Source organism: Rousettus aegyptiacus, unplaced genomic scaffold (assembly GCF_014176215.1).
Source record: "Rousettus aegyptiacus isolate mRouAeg1 unplaced genomic scaffold, mRouAeg1.p scaffold_m13_p_10, whole genome shotgun sequence".
Classification (NCBI taxonomy): domain Eukaryota; kingdom Metazoa; phylum Chordata; class Mammalia; order Chiroptera; family Pteropodidae; genus Rousettus; species Rousettus aegyptiacus.
The window spans coordinates 72,197,006-72,219,035 of NW_023416285.1; the positions used below are offsets into that span (position 1 = coordinate 72,197,006).

The following is a 22,030-nucleotide window of genomic DNA, read 5'->3' on the forward strand; positions in this document are numbered from 1 at the left end:
CTAAACAGAACAAGAGGCCTGGATTTCAGAAGGAAAATCTTGGTGAGTAACAATGAGTTGGGTCAATGCTATGAAGAGTTAAAGGCATGAAGACAGACAAGAACATGAGTGTAGAAAGGGAACAGCCAATAGGTTTAAAGAGAGAACCCTGGAAGAACATTAACAGAATGGGGTATGGGAAGAAGAAGGTTTCTTGCCAGGACTCTAACTAGTACACTAGTTTTTGGAAATGCTGACTAAAGGTAAACGGAGAGGAAAAGAGTTTGACCGGACTTTTAGATTTAAAAACCATCAGTAAATGAGCAGTAATTATACTTAGGTGAAGATTTTTTTTTTTTGGACTAAAGATAACGCTATTATGCGTTTTTCTAATAACACCAATTGACCCAATTTTTACACTATTTACTTGAAGACAGTGTCAGATAATGTCAGATCCTATGGGTTAAAGGCTCAGTCCCATCAGACTGCCCTCACTTCAAATGTCAATCACAAATCCAGGTTGTCATCTGTGCTTCTGACCAGCTGACCATAAAATCAGAGGTTCCCATGACATCCTCCTTAGGTTTGATTAATGTGCTAAAGTGTCTCACAGAAATCAGTGAAACATTTACTTATGTTTACTAGTTTATTATAAAGAATATTATAAAGGATACAGAGGAACAGCCAGATAAAAAGTATGTAGAAAAGGCCATGGAGCTTCCATGCTCTCTGGGCATGCCACTCTCCCTGAATCTCCATAGGCTCAACAACCCAGAAACTCTCTGACCCCATCCTTTTGTTTTCTATACTTTATTATACAGCACAATTGATTAAATTACTGGCCAGTGGTGACTGAATTCAATCTCTAGCCGCTCTCCTCTCCCTAGAGGGTGGGGGGGGTGGTGGTGGTGGTGAGGCTGAAAATTTCAACCCTGTAATCACTTGGTTGGTTTCCCTGCCAACCAGCTCCTAGCTTTCCAAAATCTACCTCATTAACATAAACTCAGGTGTGGTTGAATGAAGCTTGCTAAGAATAACAAGACATACCTTCAATTATTATGGAACTGGAGCTATCTTAGGAGCCAGTAACAAAAGACGAAATATTATGAAAATGCTCTATTGCTCTTATTAGGAAATCCAAGGGTTTTAAGACCTTTGTGCCAGAAATGAACAAAGGTCAAATATATATTTCTTATTATAAATTATGAGATTACAATAACAAATTGGTAAGGAAAATATAAGTGATAAAGGATGAACATAAGTAGGGAAATGTTAGTTGGAAAAGGGCAAGAAAATGGAAAAATGATGGAAAGGACAAAATGGAAAGGAAATTCAAATGAAAAAGGAAAAAGGAGGAATAAAAGTCAAGGATATAAATGGAGGAAAGCAACTGAGTCCCCATTATCTTGAATTAAATTGCCTGCCTACTTCAAAGCAGAAGCTATATGTAAAGAACAACATTTGATCTATGATAAGAAATAATAAAAGGTAAATACACATGTCCCCAAACCTTAGTTTTACTAAAATTATTTATGATTCGCATTTTAAATTTAGAGTTAAAACCCCTTTTCTCCTTAACTTCTGGTCTCAGAGCTGCTTGCTTCTGTTCACATGGATTTTACTAGGACCTTTCCTTTGGCTTCATGCTGCAAATTTTGTTCCTATAATGTTAAATCCTAGAGCCCAAGGTCAGTTGTTTCCACAGGCTTGGGGCTAAACAAATATTTGTCAGTATCATTAAGACTATGGCCTTAATGTTTAGAAGTGAAGGATTTACTAAAAAGTTTAAAAATCATATATGAATACATTAATATATGTAACATATAATATACATATAGATTGATTATAAAATTTTCAAATCCAGTCCTTTTAAATCTATCTATCTATCTATCTATCTATCTATCTATCTATCTATCTACTTACCTATTAACTTGGCTATATAATTTTGATGAATAAAATTGGAAAGATTTTTAACGATAATCACCAACTTACTACTTACTAGTATAGGAAATAAAATGCATTCACAGAAATAGCAATTCTTAAAATAAAAAAAAATCCATTTCATTCAATGTGCTAAAAACTATGTATTTATTACCATGACCCTCACAGTTCTCATTAGTTGTTATTGTTGTTGTTATATCTAATTTCATTTAGTCATCGTGATAAGGCTATGAAATTTTTTAACAACAATCAGCAGGGTCTATGCAGGAGCCTGCCTAAATTCTTGACATTTTTCTAATTGTTGTCTGCAAAACCACATACAAAACTCACAATGGAAACTTAGTTGTTACCAGGCCACACACATTCTCAGCTTTTTGTGTGCATGTATGTGTGCACAGATACACATGCCAAGTTCTTTCTAGAGCTAAGAAATGTTTGTCTTCTTGATCTTCCACCTTTCTCCCTTTTTTACACAACAGACAACAGCAATTACAAAACTTAAATTAGTTGCCCAGAATTATGAAACATACCAATGCATGAAAAAAATCCTGCTTCTGACCACTTATGAACATATTGAGTTTTATTTGTTTTAGACAAGTAGGTTCAGCAGGGCAAGGGCTTTGCTTAAACAATTCTCCAGATGATATTAAGATGGCTTTAGTGTCCATTACGTTTTGAGAAGAGTTGGTCTATAAATGTCGTATTTAAACACAAGTAAGTTTTTAAGATTGAAAACAGCAATTTATCATGAAAATGCTACTTGTTAATCATGAAATTCTCTTTCTCTCTACCTCCTCTCTTCTCCATTCCATCGGAATGCAGTGAAAAAATGAAATGAGAAAACTGTAATTACAATCACATTCCTGCCCTGGGACCAACATAATTATCTACCACTCACCCCAAAACAAATTTACTTGTTAAGAATGAAGGTCGTTATCACTCATGGGAGAAATACAAAGAAAGATTAAGATGCCATTTAGGCATAACTGCAATCTTTCATTTTTAAGTGACCTCTCAGTTTAACGGATTCAATGCATTCTCATTCAAGTGGAATATATATTGCAAGAGAAAACTGTAATAAATGGTGCTGTCATGACCCTTAGGTTAGAGCAAAAGAATATTGGAAAATAAATCTCAATTCTGGATACTCACCAATCCTGCAATAGGAGTAGGCAATCTATTGATCTTTTTAACAAGTCCTGGCTTGATAGCATTCAGCAACCTGTCATGAAAAAGGCAGAACATCAAGTAAGACATAAAGCAAGATAGATCACATATATACCCTTTATCTGGGGCTATAGCTAAATTGCTAAATAGGAAAAGCATGAATTTAAAGCATGTGGTAAATCTCAATAATCTATGAGCCTTTATGCATACAACTGAAGAGTTTTGACAACACCAAGTTTGTCCAAGGCAGGTAAATTTCTGGAACCTGGAAACATTGGGAGAGAAGAAAGGATGGAGACCAGAGATGCTTCAAGGGAAAGGGTAAACATGAGAGCTGTATAGAGGCTAGTGGGGAATTGTCTAGGACTGGGGCCAAGCATTACTTCATAGGCAAGGCTTGCGCCCAATTCTCCTGGTGAAGGCAGGGATCTCTCTAGGAGCGTGCTAAGTTCGGAGACCAACATCTTTCTTTGCAAATAATTTGCCAAGACTAATTCTACCTCCAGAGCCTCTTGTTCTTTGGGGAGAGTGTCTTGAGTTTCCCTTAAGAAAGGGAAGAATATGTTTAGCAAGAGAGGTTAACCAATCATGTCCTAAAGATTTTAACAAAGCTGATCACAATTCCCAAAGTACAAAAGATATATGAGAAAAACATTTGGGGGATAAGGGTTGAAATCACGTAAAAACGGTAACACAAGCAAGGGGAATGCAAGAGAAACATCTATAACTACTTGTCTTCAGGAAATACCAGTTCAGAGTGAAAATAAAGGGTTGTAGAATGAAAGCATTTATTCCTACATTCAGGAATTAGAGGAGAGGCAATCAGATAACTTATCTCAGGATACAGTGCAAACAGTAACTTAGGGAAGGAATTTATTATAATTCAGGGATCAGCAAACCCATGGGTCAAATTTGGCCCAATGCTTGTTTTTGTAAAAAAAGTTTTACTGGAACACAGCCACGCCTGTTCATTTGTGTATTGTCTATTGATGCTTTTGTGCAGAGCAGAGTAGTTACAACAGAGAGAATATGGGCCACAAATCATACAATTTTCACTATTTGGTCATTTTACAGAAAAAGTGTGCCAACCTCTATTATACAGGCATATCTCAGAGATATTGTGAATTTGGTTCTAGACCACTGCAATAAAGTGAGTCACAATCTTTTTGCTGGTGGAGGTACTTCCCTTCAATTTATAAAAAACGCAACATCTGCGAAGCACAATTAAACAAGGTATGCTTATAATTCATGCAATCCAAGATCATAGTAAATTGTGAAGAATCTATATTGGATAGATTTCCACAAATAAGTAACCAAACATGATTTGAAATAGTTTTATGATTAGTGTTGAATGCCGCCTGTATTTCACTTTGACACCACTATGTATTAATATATAAGAAATATCTCTACCATGGTTATGATAGTGTATTCTGTTTTTGCACCAAAGATCTTGCCAGTTCTTGGTAACTTTCATTGCAATTCCAACATGCAGCTGAGGACCCCAGGTGCATACGCCAAGGACTCTGAAGTGTATATTAGCAGTCCCAGCCTCCCTTCAGGGCTTTGTCTCCTTATTTCCTGTGTTCTTGACAATTCCTCAATTTCATTCTGTTGAAAATGTAACTGATCTCATAACCTGTTCCTATATCAGCACACCTTATTTCCCTTATTGATAATACCATCTTTTCAGCCATCGTGTTTAAAGGTATTCCCAGCACTCACCTCCACATCTAGTCTTTCCAAAGTCCTCTAAATTCTATGAAGTCCTGTCTCTCGCATCCATCTCTTCCTTTCTGTTTCTTTTGGTCTTTCTTTGTCAAAGATCCTGTCACACGGTGAGGATTATGTTACTCTCCCACCCTTTCAGTACAACATGGAAAGACTTCAGATTCTTTTACAAGGCTTTCAAGACCACACAGGTCTGACTATAATTTACCTTTTATAATTATAAGTACACGATGGATGATGATACCTTGTGAATGGCTCCTGAGGCATATAGACATGAATAAGAACCTTGGTCCTCTCCTCCCTCAAGTCTAAGTGCTTCTCCCTAAGCTTCATCCTCATGCACTCCCCTCTCTACTATCTTCCTTGGGTTTGGTTAGAAAACTATCCTGACTCTTCTACCCCAGGATATTTCAGATTCCCGACAAGACTCGAGTAGTGAGTGGATCGCAATACTGTCTTGACACATATTTACATCTTTTGGAAATTATTCCCTCCCCACTATATTTGAGCCCTTTACCCTGTCTACGTTCTCCCCTACCCCCTACCCTATCCTCTGGTAACCACTATCCATTGTTCATATCCTTAAATCTCTGATTGTCTGTTCACTTGTTCCTTTTAGGTTTATATCCCACATTTAAGTAATATTATGTGATTTTCAACTTCTTCTGTCAGACTTTTTTCGCGTAACATGATTACTTCAAGGTCCATCCATATGTCACAAATGGCAGTATTTTAACTCTTCTTATGGCGAGTAATATTCCATTGAATATATGTGCCACATTTTCTTTAGTCAGCCATCTATTGTAGGACACTTTGGTTGCTTCCATGTCATGACCACTTGAATAATGCTGCTATGAACATTGGTGTGCAAATATTTTTTTGAATATGAGTTTTAAGTCTTTGAGGTAAATACCCAGTATACGGATTGCTGGATCATATGGTAGTTCAATTCTTAGGTTTTTTTTTTTTTTTGAGGAGCTTCCATACCACTTTCTATAGTGGCCATACCAATTTGCAGTCCTACCAGTATGAGGGTTCTTACTCTCCGCACCCTCTCCAACATTTATTACTTGTCCTGTTGATTATAGCCATTATAACAGGTATGAGATGGTATCTCATGTGGTTTCGATTTGCATTTCCCAAATAGCTAGTGATGTTGAGCATCTTTTCCTATATTTATTGGCCATTTGTATGTCCTCTAGGGAGAAGTGTCTGTTCAGGTCCTCTGCCCATTTTTTGATTGGATTGTTTGTTTTTGTGTTATTATTGAGTCGTATGGGTTCTTTGTATATTTTGGATACCAGGCCCTTATTGGAGGCATTGCCTGCAAATATATTTTGCCATTTAGATGGTTGTCTCTTTACCTTGATGATTTCTTTTGCTGAGCAGAAGCGTTTAAGTTTGATGTAGTCCCATTTATTTATTTTTGCTTTTACTACCCTTGCCTTTGAGGTCAAATACATAAAGTCCTCTTTAAGTCCAAAGTCTTTGAGTTTAGTTCCTATGTCTTCTTCTATACATTTTACTGATTCCGGTTTTATATTCAAGTTCTTAATCCATTCTGAGTTAATTTTTATGTGTGGTGATAGACAACAGCCTAGTTTCATTCTTTTGTAGGTGGCCTTCCAATTTACCCAGCACCATTAATTGAAGAGGCTTCCCTTTCTCCACTGTATGTTTTTGGTTTTTTGGTAGAAAATTATTTGCCCATATAAATATGGGTTACTTCTGGACCCTCGATTCTGATCCACTGGTCCATGTGTCTGTTTTCCTGCTAATACCATGCCATTTTGATTACTGTCACTTTGTAGTATAATTTGAAGTTGGGCACAGTGATGTCTTCAGCCTCGTTCCTTTTTCTCCAGATGGTTTTGACAATTCAGGGTCTTTTATGCTTTTGTACAAATCTGATGATTTTTTGTTTCATGTCTTTAAAAAATGTCGATAGGATTTTGATGGAGATTGTATTAAATCTACATAAGCTTTAGGTGATATGGTCATTTTAACTATGTTGATTCTTACAATCCAAGAACATGGAATATCTTTCCATTTCTTTGTATCTTCTTCGATTTCTTTTAACAGGGTCTTGTAGTTTTCATTTTGTAGGTCCTTCACATGTTTCGTTAAATTTATTTCTAGGTATTTTATTCTTTTTGCTGCAATTGCTAAAGGAATAATTTTTTCCACTTCTTTTTCTGACACTTCATTATTAGAGGATAGGAACACTATACATTTTTGAACATTGATTTTGTATCCAGAGACTTTATTGTATTTGCTTATTGTTTCTAGTAGTGTTCTTGTGGATTCTTTAGGGTTTTCTATATAGAGAATCATGTCACCCACGAATAGTAACAGTTTGACTTCTTTGTTTCATATATGGATGCCTTTTATATCTTTCTCTTGCCTGATGGCACTTCCTAGAACCTCCAATGTTATACTGAATAACAGTGGCAATGGTTGACAGCCTTGCCTTGTTCCTGATCTTAGAGCGAAAATTTTTAGTTTTTCACTATTAAGTATAATGTTGTCTGAGGGTTTGTCATATATGACCTTTATTATGTTAAGGTACTTTTCTTCTATACTGATTCTGTTAAGTGTTTTGATCATAAAGGATGCTGTATCTTATTGAAGGCTTTTTCTGCATCTATTGATATGATTATATGATTATTTTTTTAATTTGTTTGTGTGGTGTATCACAATAATTGATTTGTGTATGTTGAACCATCCCTGTGCCCCTGGGATGAAGCCTGCTTGATTGCGGTGTATAATCCTACATTCGGTTCACTAGTATCTTATTTAGGATTATTGCATATGTGTTCAAGAGAGATATTGGTGCCCAGTTTTCATTTTTTTGTGTTATCTGTACCAGGTTTTGGTATCAGAGTAATATCGGCCTTACAAAATGAGTTGTGAAGTATTGCCTCCTCTTCAATTTTTTGGACGAGTTTGAGGAAAACAGGTATTAAATCTTTGAATGTTTGGTAGAATATACTGGTGAAGCCATCTGGTCCTAGACTTTTACTTTTTGGTAGGTTTTTGATGATTGTTTCAATTTCCATAGTGCTGATCGGTCTATTTAGATTTACCAGATCTTCTTGATTCAGTCTAGGAAGGTTGTACTTTTCTAAGTACTGGTCCATTTCTTCTAGGTTATAAAATTTGGTGTTATATCCTTTTTCATAGTATTCTTGTGTGATCCTTTGTATTTGCGATGTCAGTCGTAATTTCCCCTCTTTCATCCATGATTTTGTTTATGCGTGTACTTTTTTCTTTATTGAGTCTAGTCAGGGGTTTGCCAATTTTATTAGCTTTCTAAAAGAAACAGCTCTTTGTTGTATTTATTTTTTCTATTGTTCTTTTGTTTTCAATTTCATTTATTCCTGCTCTAATTTTGATTATTCCTTTTCTTCTGCTGACTTTAGGCCTCATTTGTTCTTCTTTTTCCAGTTTTTAAAGATGAAGTGTTAGGTTGTTTATTTGGGCTCATTCTTGTTTTTGGAGATAGGCCTGTAATGATATGAACTTTCCTCTTATGACTGCTTTTGCTGTGTCCCAAAAGTTTTTATATGTTGTACTATCATTGTCATTTGTTTCTATGCATCTCTTGATCTTTCTTTTTTATTTCTTCCAAGACCCAGTTATTCTTCAGTAACATGTTCCTTAATCTCCATTTATTTGTGGTTCTTCCTGATTTCTTTTAGAAATTAATCTCTAGTTTCAAAGCATTATGATCAGAGAATATGGTTGGTATGATTTCAACCCTCTTATATTTGTTGAGGCTATCTCTGTGTCCCAGTATGTGGTCGATACTTGAGAATGTTCCATGTGCACTAGAGAAGAATGTATACGGAGCTCTTTGGGGAGGGAAGGCTCTGTTAATGTCAATTATGTCCAGTCAGTCTAATGTGTCATTTAAGGATGTTATTTCCTTATTGATTTTCTGTTTGGACAATCTGTCCATATCTGACAGTGGGGTCTATAGGTCCCCTACCACGATAGTGTTTTGGTATTTCTCCCTTTAGTTCTGTTAGTAATTGCTTTACATTTCTAGGGCTCCCTGGCTGGAAGCATAGCTATTAATAAGTGTTATACCTTCTTGGTGCATGATTCCCTTTATTATTTGGAAGTGTTCCTCGGTATCTTTCTTTACCTTTTTTATTTTGAAGTATATTTTGTCTTATATTAGTACCGCTATTTTGTCTGATATTAGTATCACTACTCCTGTTTTTCTCTGAATGCCATTTGCTTGAAATACCATTTTCCACCCTTTCACTTTGAGTTTATATTTGTCTTTGGAGCTGAGATGTGACTTTTGATCCATTGAGCAACCCTGTGCTTTTTTATTGGTGAGTTCATTCCATTTACATTAGGGGTGATTACTGAAATATGAGGTCTTCTTATAGCCATTTTATCTTTTGCTTTCTGGCAGCTTGATGTTTCCACCACTTCCTTGTCCTTGTGTTTCTGTTCTCTTTATTTTGGTTGGCTTTTGTGGGTTTAACCTCTGGTTGTTCTTGTTTTATGTTACATACTTCAGTTCTGACTCTTTAGTGTGTGGTTACCATTATGAATATGAAAAATGATAGTTATGTATATACAGTCATCCATTTTCGTCTATATGTGTCTTATCTCCTTTACCCTTTGCAAATTTGGATCTTTGAATCCTCCTCTTTCCAGTCATTGTTATTTCAATTTGTCCCTATGTGTGCTGAACTTTCATCACTATCTTATTATAGAAATTCTCTTATTATTTAATATTATAATGTCCTGTTCTCAGTAAGGATTGCACTCCTCTACTTCTATTTGTCTGATAGTCACTTTACTCCTAATTATGTATTTTTGTTGTTGTTATTTTGTTTTAGGAGAGCTGACCCCTTTCAGTATTTCCTGTAGTGCAGGCCTCATAGTGGAGAATTCCCTCAATTTTTGTATGTCTGGAAAGGTCTTAATTTCTCCTTCATATCTAAAGGAGAGCTCAGGATATGTTATTCTAGGCTGGTAGTTCCTTAAACTTAGTAGTTGAAATATTTGATTCCATTCCTTTCTGGCTTGTAAGGTCTACATTGGGAAATCTGATGATAATTTAATTGATTTTCTTTTATAAGTTACCATTTTCTTCTCCCTGGCTGCCCTGAGAATTCTCTTTGTCATTGATTTTTGATAATTTTAATACAATGTGTCTTGGTGAAGGCCTTTTTGGGTTGAAATAATTGGATGTTCTGTTGACTTCTTGCATTCCAAGCTCCAGTTCATTCCTTAGATTTGGGAAATCCTCGTCCACTATTTGTCTGAAAATGCTTTCTAGACTCTGCTCATTTTCCTGCCCATTAGTCTTATGTTTCCTCTCCTGATAGTATCAGCTAGTTCTTGTACTTCTCTTTCATAATTTTTCATTTTTCGGTTTCTTTCTTCTTCCTTCTGATTTATTTCTACATTTCTGTCTTTGATATCACTGATCCTTTCCTCCATTTGGTCATCTCTATTTCCCAAGCTTGCTATTTCATTTTTCAGCTCTTGCAGTATTTTTTTTTTAATTTCCTGAAGATCTGTTCTGTTCTTTAGGGTTTCAATTTCTTTGCTCTGCTCATCTAGTTGTTTTTTAAATTCCTGAAATTATTGATATGACTCATTTCAGAATTCATCGAGTTTTTTCAGAAGTATGTCCTGAATTCTCTGACATTTTAGTTGCATATTTCTATGTCAGTAAACTTATTTTCTGGAGATGTTTCTTTTTCTGAGATGCCTTGTCACCTTGGTTGTTCATGGCGTTTAATGGAATATTTCTTTGCCTGGGCATTAATGGAAGTGTATTCTGCTGTTTATCTAGAAAGGAGGTTTATTATATAAAGGTCTCTCTTTAGCCTGTTGCAAAGAAGGCACTTTTCTTTTGGTTTCCGGTACATGGTGTCTAAGCCTCTTGGATCCCTGCTTTATATAAAGTCTAAATAATGTCTTTTTAATTTTCTTGTAGATATTTAATCATACTCACTTCTCTCAGTTTCCATCTCTGTCAGTGTTAGCAACAGTTTCGGTAGCGTTTGCTCAGATTCCCCTGCAGCTCCACAGTGGTATGGTGGGAAGCGTCCTCTGGGTTTGCAGTTGGGGGCTGCAGCCCAGTCTTCGTTTTGCCTCTGGGACCAGTAAAAATCAGCTGTTGTTTCTCTGCAGTCCTGTCCTGTTTCTCTGCTTTCTGCCCTGATCACTGAGCCCTGCTGCTGGCTGCATAGATGTACTGGCACTTGTAGGCAGGGCTGTTCAGGGAAGTCACCGCATCTTCACCCCTCCCCCTCCTCTTGCAAAGATCTTGTAGGCTGGGAGAGGTAGCTTCTTTATTTCTCCCAGTTCACCGCCCAACACCCGGGGTTCTGACCTGTGGTAGTTCTGTGCAGATCCCATGCTCATATATTGCTGGTGTGCAGTTTGGGTGTTTTTTGTTCAGTTTTAGATTTTCAGTTTATTGTTGTTTCAAGGGGAGAGATCTGAGAATGTCTCTCACCCCGCCATGTTTGGCCTCAACCAACAATTACACTTAAAATTGGATTTTAAAATAGTATTTGTATACATTATTGATAATTTAAAAGGAATCAGAAGGATACATAGTAAAATGTAAATCTTACTGTCCGCCTGGTCCCACAGGGCCCCAGACTAGTCCCTGATGATAACCTTAAAGGCTTTCCAAAGAAAATATGTAAAGTTACATGCAATTTTTTTTTAATAATTAGCCTTGGAGAGCATGCCTTATCAATATATGTGGACCTATGTCCTTTGAAAAGTTGTAGATTACATACAGACTGATATGGAGCTGGCAGGAGGGTGAGTGCAGCAGCTCTGGAGTCCAATTGACTGAATCCAAAGCCCCGCTAGCCACTCATTAAGGGTAAGTCCATTAACTTCAGTTTCCATAACTGTAATATAGAAATATAATAGTGCCAACTGCGTAAGTGTTAATGAGGCTTAAATGTGAAAATATGTAAGAACCTAGCATAGAGCCTTGTGCAAAAACTTTTTAATTTGATGTAGTCCCATTTGTTTCTTTTTCTTTTTTCCCTTGCCTGGGGAGATATATCCAAAAAGAAATTATTGTCAGCAATACCAGATAGTTTATTGCTTATGTTTTCTTCTAGAAGTTTTATGGTTTCGGATCTTACATTTAAGTCTTTAATCTATTTGAGTCTATTCTTGTATATGGTGTAAGGTGGTCCAGTTTCTTTTCTTTTTTTTTTTTTTTTGCATATATCTGTCCAATTTTTCCTAAACCATTTATTGAAGAGACTATTTTTACTCCACTGTATATTCTTGCCTCCTTTGTCATATATTAAGTGAGCGTATAGGTGTGGACTTATTTCTGGGCTCTCTATTCTGTTCCATTGACCAATGCATCTATTTTTATGCCAATACCATGCTGTTTTGATTACTGTAGACTTGTAGTATAGTTTGATATCAAGTAGTGTGATACCTCCAACTTTGTTCTTCTTTCTCAAGATTGCCGTGGCTATTTGGGGTCTTTTATGATTCCACATAAATTTTAGGATTATTTTTTCTAGCTCTCTGAAAAATGTCATTGAAATCTTGATAGAGATTGCATTGAATCTATAGATAACTTCTATAGAAGCGATTTTAACAATGTCAATTCTTCCTACCCATGAACGTGGTATATGCTTTTATTTATTTGAATCTTCTTCAATTTCTTTTTCAATGACATATTTTTCTGAGAACAGGTCTTTTACCTCCTTGGTTAATTTGATTCCTAGGTATTTTACTGTTTTGTAAATGGATTGTTTTCTTAATTTCTCTTTCCAAAAGTTCATCATTGGTGTATAAAAATGCCACTGACTTCTGAATATTTATTTTGCAACCTGCTACTTTACTGAATTAAATAATCAGTTCTAACAGTATTTTTTTTGGTGGAATCTTTAGGGTTCTCTATATATAGTATCATGTCATTGGCAAATAGCAAGAGTTTTACTTCTTCCTTTCCAATTCAGATACCTTTTATTTCTCTTTCTTGTCTGATTGCTGTGGCGAAGACTTCCCATACAATGTTGAAGAGGAGCAGTGAAAGAGGGCATCCTTGTCTTGTTCTTGATTTTAAGGAAAACGCTTTTAGCCTTTCCCCCGTGTGTATGATGTTAGCTGTAGGTCTGTCAAATATGGCCTTAATTATATATAGGTATGTTCGATCCCTCTATTCCCACTTTGCTTAGAGTATTTATCAAAAATGGATGCTGGATTTTGTTGAATGCTTTTTCTGCATCTATTGATATGATCATATGGTTTTTATCTTTCAATTTGTTAATATGGTGTATCACATTAATTGATTTCCAGATATTGTACCAACCTTGCATCCCAGAAATAAATCCAACTTGATCACAGTGTACAATATTTTTTAATTGATTTCCAGATATTGTACCAACCTTGCATCCCAGAAATAAATCCAACTTGATCACGGTGTACAATATTTTTAATGTATTGCTAAATTCGGTTTGCTAATACTTTGTTGAGGATTTTTGCATCGATGTTCATAAGAAGTATCAGCCTAGTTTTCTTTTTTTGTAATGTCTTTGGTTTTGGAATCAAGGTAATGGTGGCCTCATAAAATGAGTTAGGGAGCCTTCCCTCTTCTTGAATTTTTTGGAATCGTTTGAGAAGAATAGGTGTTAATTCCTCTCTGAAAGTTTGATAAAATTTGCCTATGAAGCCATCTGGTCCAGGATTTTTGTTTAGGAGGAGGTTTTTGATTACTGATTCTATTTTGTTGGTGGTAATCAGTCAGTTTAGATTTTCTTTTTCTTCTTGATTTAGTTTTGGGAGATTGTATGTTTCTAGGAATGTGCCCATTTCTTCCAGATTGTCCAATTTGTTGGCATACAACTGCCTATAGTATTTTCTTATGACCCATTGTACTTCTGTGTAGTCCATAGTTATTTCTCCTCTTTCACTTCTGAATCTATTTATTTGAGTCATCTCTCTTTTTTCCTTGATGAGTCTGGCTAAGGGTCTTTCAATTTTGTTTATCCTTTCAAAGAACAAGCTCTTGGTTTCATTAATCTTTTGTATTATTTTTCTAGACTCAATTGTTTATTTCTGCTCTGATCTTTATTATTTCCTTCCTTCTATTCATGTTGGGCTTTGATTGTTCTTTTTTTAGTTCTTTCAAGTGTAAGGTTAGATTGTGTATTTGAGCTTTTTCTTGTTTCTTGAGGTAGGCCTGTATTGCTATGAATTTCCCACTTAGGACTGCTTTTGCTGTGTCCCATAGATTTTGAGTCATTGTGTTTTCATTTGTCTCTAGGTATCTTTTGATTTCTTCCTTGATCTCTTTGATAACCTGTTCATTGTTTAGTAGCATGTTACTTAGCATCCATGTGTTTGTGTATTTTCCAATTTTTTTCTTGTAGTTGATTTCTAATTTCATACCATTGTGATTGGGGATGACAGTTGACATGATTTCAGTCTTCTTAAATTTACTGAGACTTGTTTTGTGTCCTGACATATGATCTGTCCTGGAAAATGTTCTATGTACACTTGAGAAGAATGTATATTTTGCTGCTTTGTGGTAAAACACTCTAAAAATATCTATTAAATTCATCTGGTCTAATGTGTCTTTTAGGCCCATTGTTTCCTTGTTGATTCTTTGCCTAGAAGATCTGTCCATTGGTGTCAATGGGGTGTTAAAATCTCCTACTATGAGTGTATTACTATTGATCTCTCCTTTTATGTCAGTCAATGATTGCTTTATGTATGTAGGTGCTTATATGTTTACTAGGGTTATGTCCTCTTGATTTATCAATCTCTTTATCATTATGCAATGTCCTTGTCTCTTATTAAAGCCTTTGTTTTAAAGTTCATTTTATCTGATATAAGTATCACTACCTGGCTTTTCTGTTTTTTCATTTCCATGAAATATCTTTTTCCCATCCCTTTAATTTCAGTCTGTGAGTGTCATTTGATCTGAAGTGAGTCTCTTGAAGACAGCATGTGCATGGGCCTTGTTTTCTTAACTATTCGGCTACCCTATATCTTTTTTTAAAATTTTAATTAGTTTCAAGTATACAATACATTGGTTAGACATCTATATAGTTAGTAAAATAATCCCCCCAATTGCTCCCTCCCTTCCCTGACCCTTCACCTAGTCAATGTATTAATGCAAATTGTATTTCTTATGCCATGCTTTCCATCTCCATGACCATCTGTCAGTTACTAATTTGTACCTCTTTAACCATTCACCCCATTCTCCCAGCCCTCCAAGCCTCCCTCCACTCTGTCCATCACCAAATTGTCCACTATATTTGTGAGTCTGTTTTTGATTACTTTGTCCTTTTTATTCCTTAGATTCTGCATGTAAGTGAAATCATATAGTGTTTATCTTTTTCTGTTTGACTTAAATAACTTCTAGGTTCATCACAGCAATATCTTTTTCTATTGCCTTCCTTTTCATATGTAGGAGTCTTGTTTTCTTATCCTTTTAGCCACTCCATCCCTTGGTTAGAGTACTTAATTCTTTTCCCTTTAAGGTACTTATTGATAGAAATGTAGTTGTTACCATTCTTTATTCATGTTTTTGATGCATGTCTTTTCTTCCTAAAGAAGTGCCTCCAACATTTTCTGTAATTCTGACTTGGTGGTGATAAATTCCTTTAGTTTATTTTTGTCTGGGAAGCTCTTTATCTGTCCTTCAACTCTAAATGATAGTTTTGCTAGATAAATTATTCTTGGTTGTATATCCTGGGTCTTCATTCTTTCAAATATTTTTTGCCAAGCTCTTCTGTCCTGCATAGTCTCTCTTGAGAAATCAGCTGCCAGTCTTATGGATGCTCCCTTGCAAATAACTGACTGCTTTTCTCTTGCTTCTTTCAAGATTCTCTCTTTGTATTTAACCTTTGGCATTTTAATTATGATGTGTCTTGGTGTGGGTCTCTTTGGATCCTTGATTTTTGGAATCCTCTGAGCTTCTTGGGGTTTTATATCCATTCCCTCCACCAAGTCAGGGAAATTTTCCATCATTATTTCTTCAAACAGCTGTTCAACATCTTGATTTTCTTCGCTTACGCAGATCAGATGAATATTTGGAGCCTTAATAGTGTTCCATATCCTCCTTAAATTACCTTTATAGTCTTGGCCTTTTTTTTCTTGCCATTCTGTTTGAGTGTCCTGATTGGCTTTCTTGTCTTCTAGATATGGCATGTGATTCTCTTCTTTATTCACTTTGTTTATTCCTTTGTTTATTCCATTTAATATACTTCTTATCTCAGATAATGTGTTCTCCATTTCAGACTGGTTCTCTCTTATAATCTCCATCTCCATTTCTATCTCTTTGCTGGAGTTCTCTACATTTTCCAAAAGTTCATTGAGCATCTTTATAACCCGTGTTTTGAACTCTGCATCTGTTAGATTACTTGACTCCATTATATCTGGATCTCTGTTCTGTTCTGTCATATGGTTTCTACTTCTTTGTCTTCCCATTTTAGCTGCTTTTCCATGTCTGTTTCTATGTACTAAGCAAAGCTCCTAAGTCTCCTGGTCTTATCAATGTGGATTTGTGAAGTAGGTGTCCATTGGCACAGTCATGAGAGAGGTTCAGCTGCAGGCCAAATATAGCCCAAGCCACAATCCCTCTGGGGCCACCTGTCAAGATTCAGCAAGCAATCCACAGATGTGATACTTATTGTTTCCTCAAAAGACCACACCAGAAACTGAAGCCAGTTGCCTCCAGTGTGAGTCTAGGCACTGCTTAGCAAGGCGCATCTGACTCACTGAGGATACACCTGAATGTGCCTTGGGTGGAACCCAGGTTGGGGGAGATGGGAGTTCAGGAAATCATCTGGGCGGAATGACCTCTGTTATCCAGTTTGATGACATCACAGCTATGGGGGCACTGTGTCCATGCACGGGGAGGGGGAAGGGCTCAACAGGGAACAATGGATATCGCCAGCACTTCTGTACCAAGCAAGTCTTGCTTTGACCCTCACACCAACAATATCTCCCTATAAGTCCCTCGTGACCCCTGAGCTCAGCCAAATGGGCACTGGTGCTCAAAGCGAGTAGGTCCATCACCATGAAAATCTGTTCATGGACACAGCCCTTTTAAGAGGCTTCTGCCGCTGCCACCGCCACAGACTCTATCTCACTCAGCTGCTAGAGACCAGGCAGCCCCACGTCCTCACACTGTCCTACCTTCTGCTATTGCAGGGTGATTTCTTGGATTTCTCTCTAGTTATATGGTTTGTTCATCTAGATCCTAGGCTATTTTTCTTTGCTGTTTCTCCTTGTTTCTATCACAACTTTAATTTGGTTGCCAGAAGGATGAACAGAGTCTCTATAATCTCCGCCATTTTTTTTCTCCACTCTACCCTATATCTTTTGATTGGAGCACTTAATCCTTTTACATATTAAAGTGATTACTGATAAGTACATAATTACTGCCATTTTACTATTCTTATTTGTTATTTCTATTTTCTTTTTAACCCTTTCTCTTTTTACAGAAGTCTCTAAAATTTCTTGTAATACTGGCTTGTCAATAATTAATTCTTTAAGATTTTTCCTGTCTGGGATGCTCTTTATCTCACCTTCCATTTTGATTGAAAGCCTTGATGGGTAGAGTATTCATGGTTGTAGATCCTTGTTTTTCATAATTTTAAGTATTTCTTGCCAGTCCCTCTGGCTTGTAAAGTTTCCATTGAAAAATCAGCAGACAGTCTTATGGGGGTACCCTTGTAAGTAACTAGCTGCCTTTCTCTTGCTTTTAAGATTCTCTCTTTGTCTTTGACCTTTGACATTTTAATTATGATGTTTCTTGGTGTGGGTCTGTTTGAATTCCTCTTGTTTGGGATTCTTTGTGCTTTCTGAACTTCTATGTCTAATTCCTTTTCCAGGTTAGGAAAGTTTTCTGTCATTATTTCTTAAAATAGATTCTCAATCCCTGCTTTCACTCTTCTCCTTCAGGTACTCCTATGATCTGGACATTGTTATGCTTTATATTGTCCCAGAGGTCTCTTAAACTATTCTCATTTTTTAAAATTCTTTCTTTCTTTTTGTTGTTCTGATTTTGTGTATTCTGCTACCTTGTCTTTCAAATCATTGATTCAATCTTCTCCTTCATTCAATCTACTGTTGAATCCTTTCAGTGTATTCTTCATTTCAGTTATTGTATTCTTCATTTCTGTTTGGTTCTTTTTTAAGGTTTCTATGTCCTTTTTTATGTTTACTATTTCTCTGTTGATGTTCTCATTGTGCTCATCAATTTTCCCCCTAAGTTCATTGAGCATCCTTATAACCATTATTTTGAACTCTGTCTCTGGTAGGTGGCTTGCCTCCATTTCATTTAGCTTATTTTCTGGAGTTTTCTCCTGTTGTTTCATTTGTGGCATGTTTCTTTGTTTTCTCATTTTATTAGCCTCTCTGTGTAGAATTTACCATCTTGATATAAGTAAATCAGTGGGAGGGACAGAAAATAAACAAGTAAATAAACTAGATGAAAATTTAAGTTGGCATAAGCACTGGGAAAGCATAGTAACAGGCCATACAGGCAGTACTTTAATTGGGTAGTCAGAAGGCTGCTCTGTGAGGTAACATTTAAGAAAACAATGGAATTATACAAAAGTATTAGACAAGGAGAGATTTCAAGAGTTCCAGTTAGTGGAAAGGCTTGAAGGCAGGAGTGGGCTTATTATACTCAAGAGCCAATGTAGCCAAGCAGAGAGAATGGAAGGAGACAGTTGCCATGAAAGACAATGTATAAACAAACTCCATGCCCAGTTAAGGTATCTAGATTATTTTTTTAAATACAATGTACTGAGAAGTACATCAGAAGATTCTAAATAAAGAGATTGAGATAATCTGATTTATAATTTTAAATCACCACCACATGCAAATAGGTAAAAAACAAATTTACAACTATATGTATACTGATTTTTTTTTGCTTATTAAAAATCATGAGTATCAGAAAACACAGAAATAAAACATGATAAATAACTTGTAATATTCAGCTTAATTATGAGGAAAATAGTCAATTTGGAGTAAGCAGTCTAGGTTTTAACAGGTAAATACAACATGCATTAACTGCAAGCTACTGGGAAGTCACTTGATCAGAGTCACAGTTTTCCCTTTAATAAAATGGGGATTTGAAAAATACACCTTCTGTCCAGGATTGTAGTGAGAAGCGAATGGGACAATGTGTTGCTGGCATTTAGTAAATGGAAACTCGCATATTTATACTCATTTAATATCCTAAGCATGTCCCTTTTTGCTAGGTAAGTGTAAGTTATTTTAGTTTCAACTTTTCCACTGGCCACCTGCCAAAGACTAAATAAGTTTTACTTATTTTCTTTTTCTGGACACCTTTGGATAAAAATTTCCTATAAATGAATTAAGTCTACACACTGTATAGTTTGCCTAATACATGTCTGCTGAGAAATGACTAAAAACAGCAAGAAAAGTTAAGATCTTGGATAACCTTCAACTATGAAAAAAGTTAATGAGATTGAAAGTAAGCAAAAATACATGTGGTTGTTACATGATACAAATGAAATGGTGTCTTCTGAACTCGTATCAAAATCTAAAACATACTGTGACCTATTTCAAGAAAGGCTATCCCATATGTTCCTTCATGTACTCAACAAATATTTATCAAGCTTGTATAATGTTCTGGCCTGAAGCTGGGTATGGGGGATACAAAGGAAAACAAGACAGAACCTAGGTCTCTCTCTCAACAGGCATGCTCACGACTAGGTTTAAAACCCACATGAAGATCAGACTGTACACACATGTGGCTCAGTGTCATACCACCCGAATGCACAGTCATATTGAGTTTTTGACAAGGTGAATTAAAGGCATGCTCTGCACACATACTATAGAATACATTTCTTATAAGATTAAAGATTAGATTCCTTAAAGAAACAATTGGTGAGACACCCAGGAATGATGATGGTGTTGCAATTAGTCCACAGGTTGCATTTAATAATTCTTTGTGACACCTAATATTCAGTCTGTGGTAGCCTCTCAACCATTGTTTAATGGTTATAAAATACAAACCTAAGAAATTTGTTTTTATCTTCAATTAAAAAAAAAAATCTCAAATCCCTACCCTGGGACAGAAAGGTTCTACTTCAGACTGACTCTTCCAGCAGCCAATTTAATAGCTCTTCAAGGGGCACAACATGGAATACTGCTACAAAGGGTGTATTACAAGACTATTCAGACATTAGGAATTATACCAATAAGCAGTTTATTTGTTATTGGACTGTAATATAAACATTAAAGGTAAAATTTTAAAAGAATTGTAAAATTCAGCTTACTCCACAAGTCATTTGACTCAGAAATTCAAATCTAATAATTATCCTGGAGTTTAGGGGAGAGAGCAGAGAACTATCTGGACCTTGAACACAGGGTTGGGAAATTCATGCTTAATCTCATGGGAAATCACTTTAGTCATTGGAACAAAAGATTACATCATCATCTCTTTTAGCTTGGTTTATACAGCTGCAATAGGCAATTATGATCACCAAATTACCTACTTTGTGTCCCTTTTAATTTGGCTCAGTAGTGCTTTTCTATGTGGTTTCCTTGATCACTTTCTGGGTTTCACTATGTATCCTAGATGAAGGTATACGACCTTTCATTTAATCTAACATGGCAACTATTTTTTTAACTTAAGCATGAGATCAATTTAACCTTGACCATAAACCTGTTACAGATGTCATTTTTAAAGTTATTTTCCCCAGAGTTGCCTTGGCAAAAGCAGGAAAGTTAATAAGCCTTCTGAGGTCAAGAAAAATGGATTAAAATAAGGAGAAAAGTGAAACCTGACTTGAAGGGGAGTTTCACATGAACAAAATAGTGTTGGAATGCAAATTACCACCATTAATATCTACCAAACGTTTGAGGGGTCTTATGAATTGCCCAGAATTTGTGAAGTATAGATTGAGTTAAGCCACTTGCCTTGAATACGCCTAAAGAAGAAATCATAAGAGCTTTAGAAGGTCTTCAAAGACTTGAAATTCTAAGAATTGGGCATAACTCTGAATTCTTAGGGCTCAGCAGTGCTGTTATTATTCTAATGAAGCTCCTGTGGCAGAGACTGTTCATCAAACCTGTCTATTTTCCCTCCTGGGCACACAATTAGGCTACATTTCTCAACCTCCTTAGTAATTTTCTGTAGCAGTATAACTTGAGCTCTGGCCAATGGAGTTCTGGTCAATGGGCAGAATAATATATATCACACCCAGGCCTCTTCCTAAAACCTCTTCCAGGCAATTCTCCATTTTTTATCTCCTCTCCCATTTACTAATTAGATGTTGGGATCAAGGAAGACCTTCTGTTAAGGATGAAGTCTCTACCCTTCACTGCTGCCAAGGGGCTACAGTGAGAGTGAGACATACATTTCCACTGTATTAAACCACCAAGTTAAGAAAGTTCCAGCACCCAGTATTATCTTAACTATTATAGCTCTCCTGGAGATCTTTTTTTCCAATAAAAGAGGGCCTTGCTTCACCAAATTGTACCTAAGGAAATCCTATTCCCAAATGCAGAATTAAACACTGGGGCATATCCTTTCCCCCTGGGTCTTACTGGGAAGGCAGCAGGAGGAAGAAGAGCTAAAATTTGGGACATCGTAAACAAATGGACCTGTTTTTATTTTCCTACATTTGTAAGGGGAGAAAAAACCTTTCTTCTATATCACTTTTGTTCTTTATACTAAAAAAACAAAAACAAAAACAAGACAAAACAAACAAAAAAAAACACTAAAGAAATAATCTATAAGCATGGAAGGGAACCTACAGAAATTATCTGCTATCTTGGAGTCCTTTTGATTAATTTTCAATTTCTCTCCCAGGCCAACCTTTGCATGATCATTCTTGCTGTCTGAAAATTATAGAATTTATGGATTAGAAAAGACCTAAAAATCACAAAAATAATCTAGATAAAGGAAATTGTCACCAGGCACATATCTGAGGTTTCTACTTTTGAGAAGGCTTTCTTGTGATGCTTTACTTTTTTGCATTTCAATAACTAATCTCCAGCCACCTATCTGTGCTATCTTAATCAACCTGTCCACCACACACAAACTGACCCCACCTAACCCCTTTGACTATACTGCCTTGGCTATGCTGCTTCCGCCTGCCCCTCCCCCCCTAAAACGAATTTCAAGTGCCTACAGGACTCTTCCAATGCCTTCACCTGGTAATCAAACCTTTTCACCCCCAAACTGCCTTTTCCA

General features: G+C 36.1%; 1 protein-coding gene across 13 annotated transcripts in view; it reads right to left on the reverse strand.

The window, feature by feature from the left end:
- The window catches only part of LIMCH1 (LIM and calponin homology domains 1), a 332,907-nt gene that overhangs the window by 173,358 nt on the left and 137,519 nt on the right, over window positions 1-22,030 (reverse strand). For all 13 annotated transcript variants that reach the window (XM_036227982.1, XM_016160713.2, XM_036227975.1 and 10 more), the window contains exon 3: window positions 3,073-3,142. In XM_036227982.1, coding sequence (XP_036083875.1) covers window positions 3,073-3,142 — 70 coding nt within the window. The remainder of the gene's footprint in view (window positions 1-3,072; window positions 3,143-22,030) is intronic.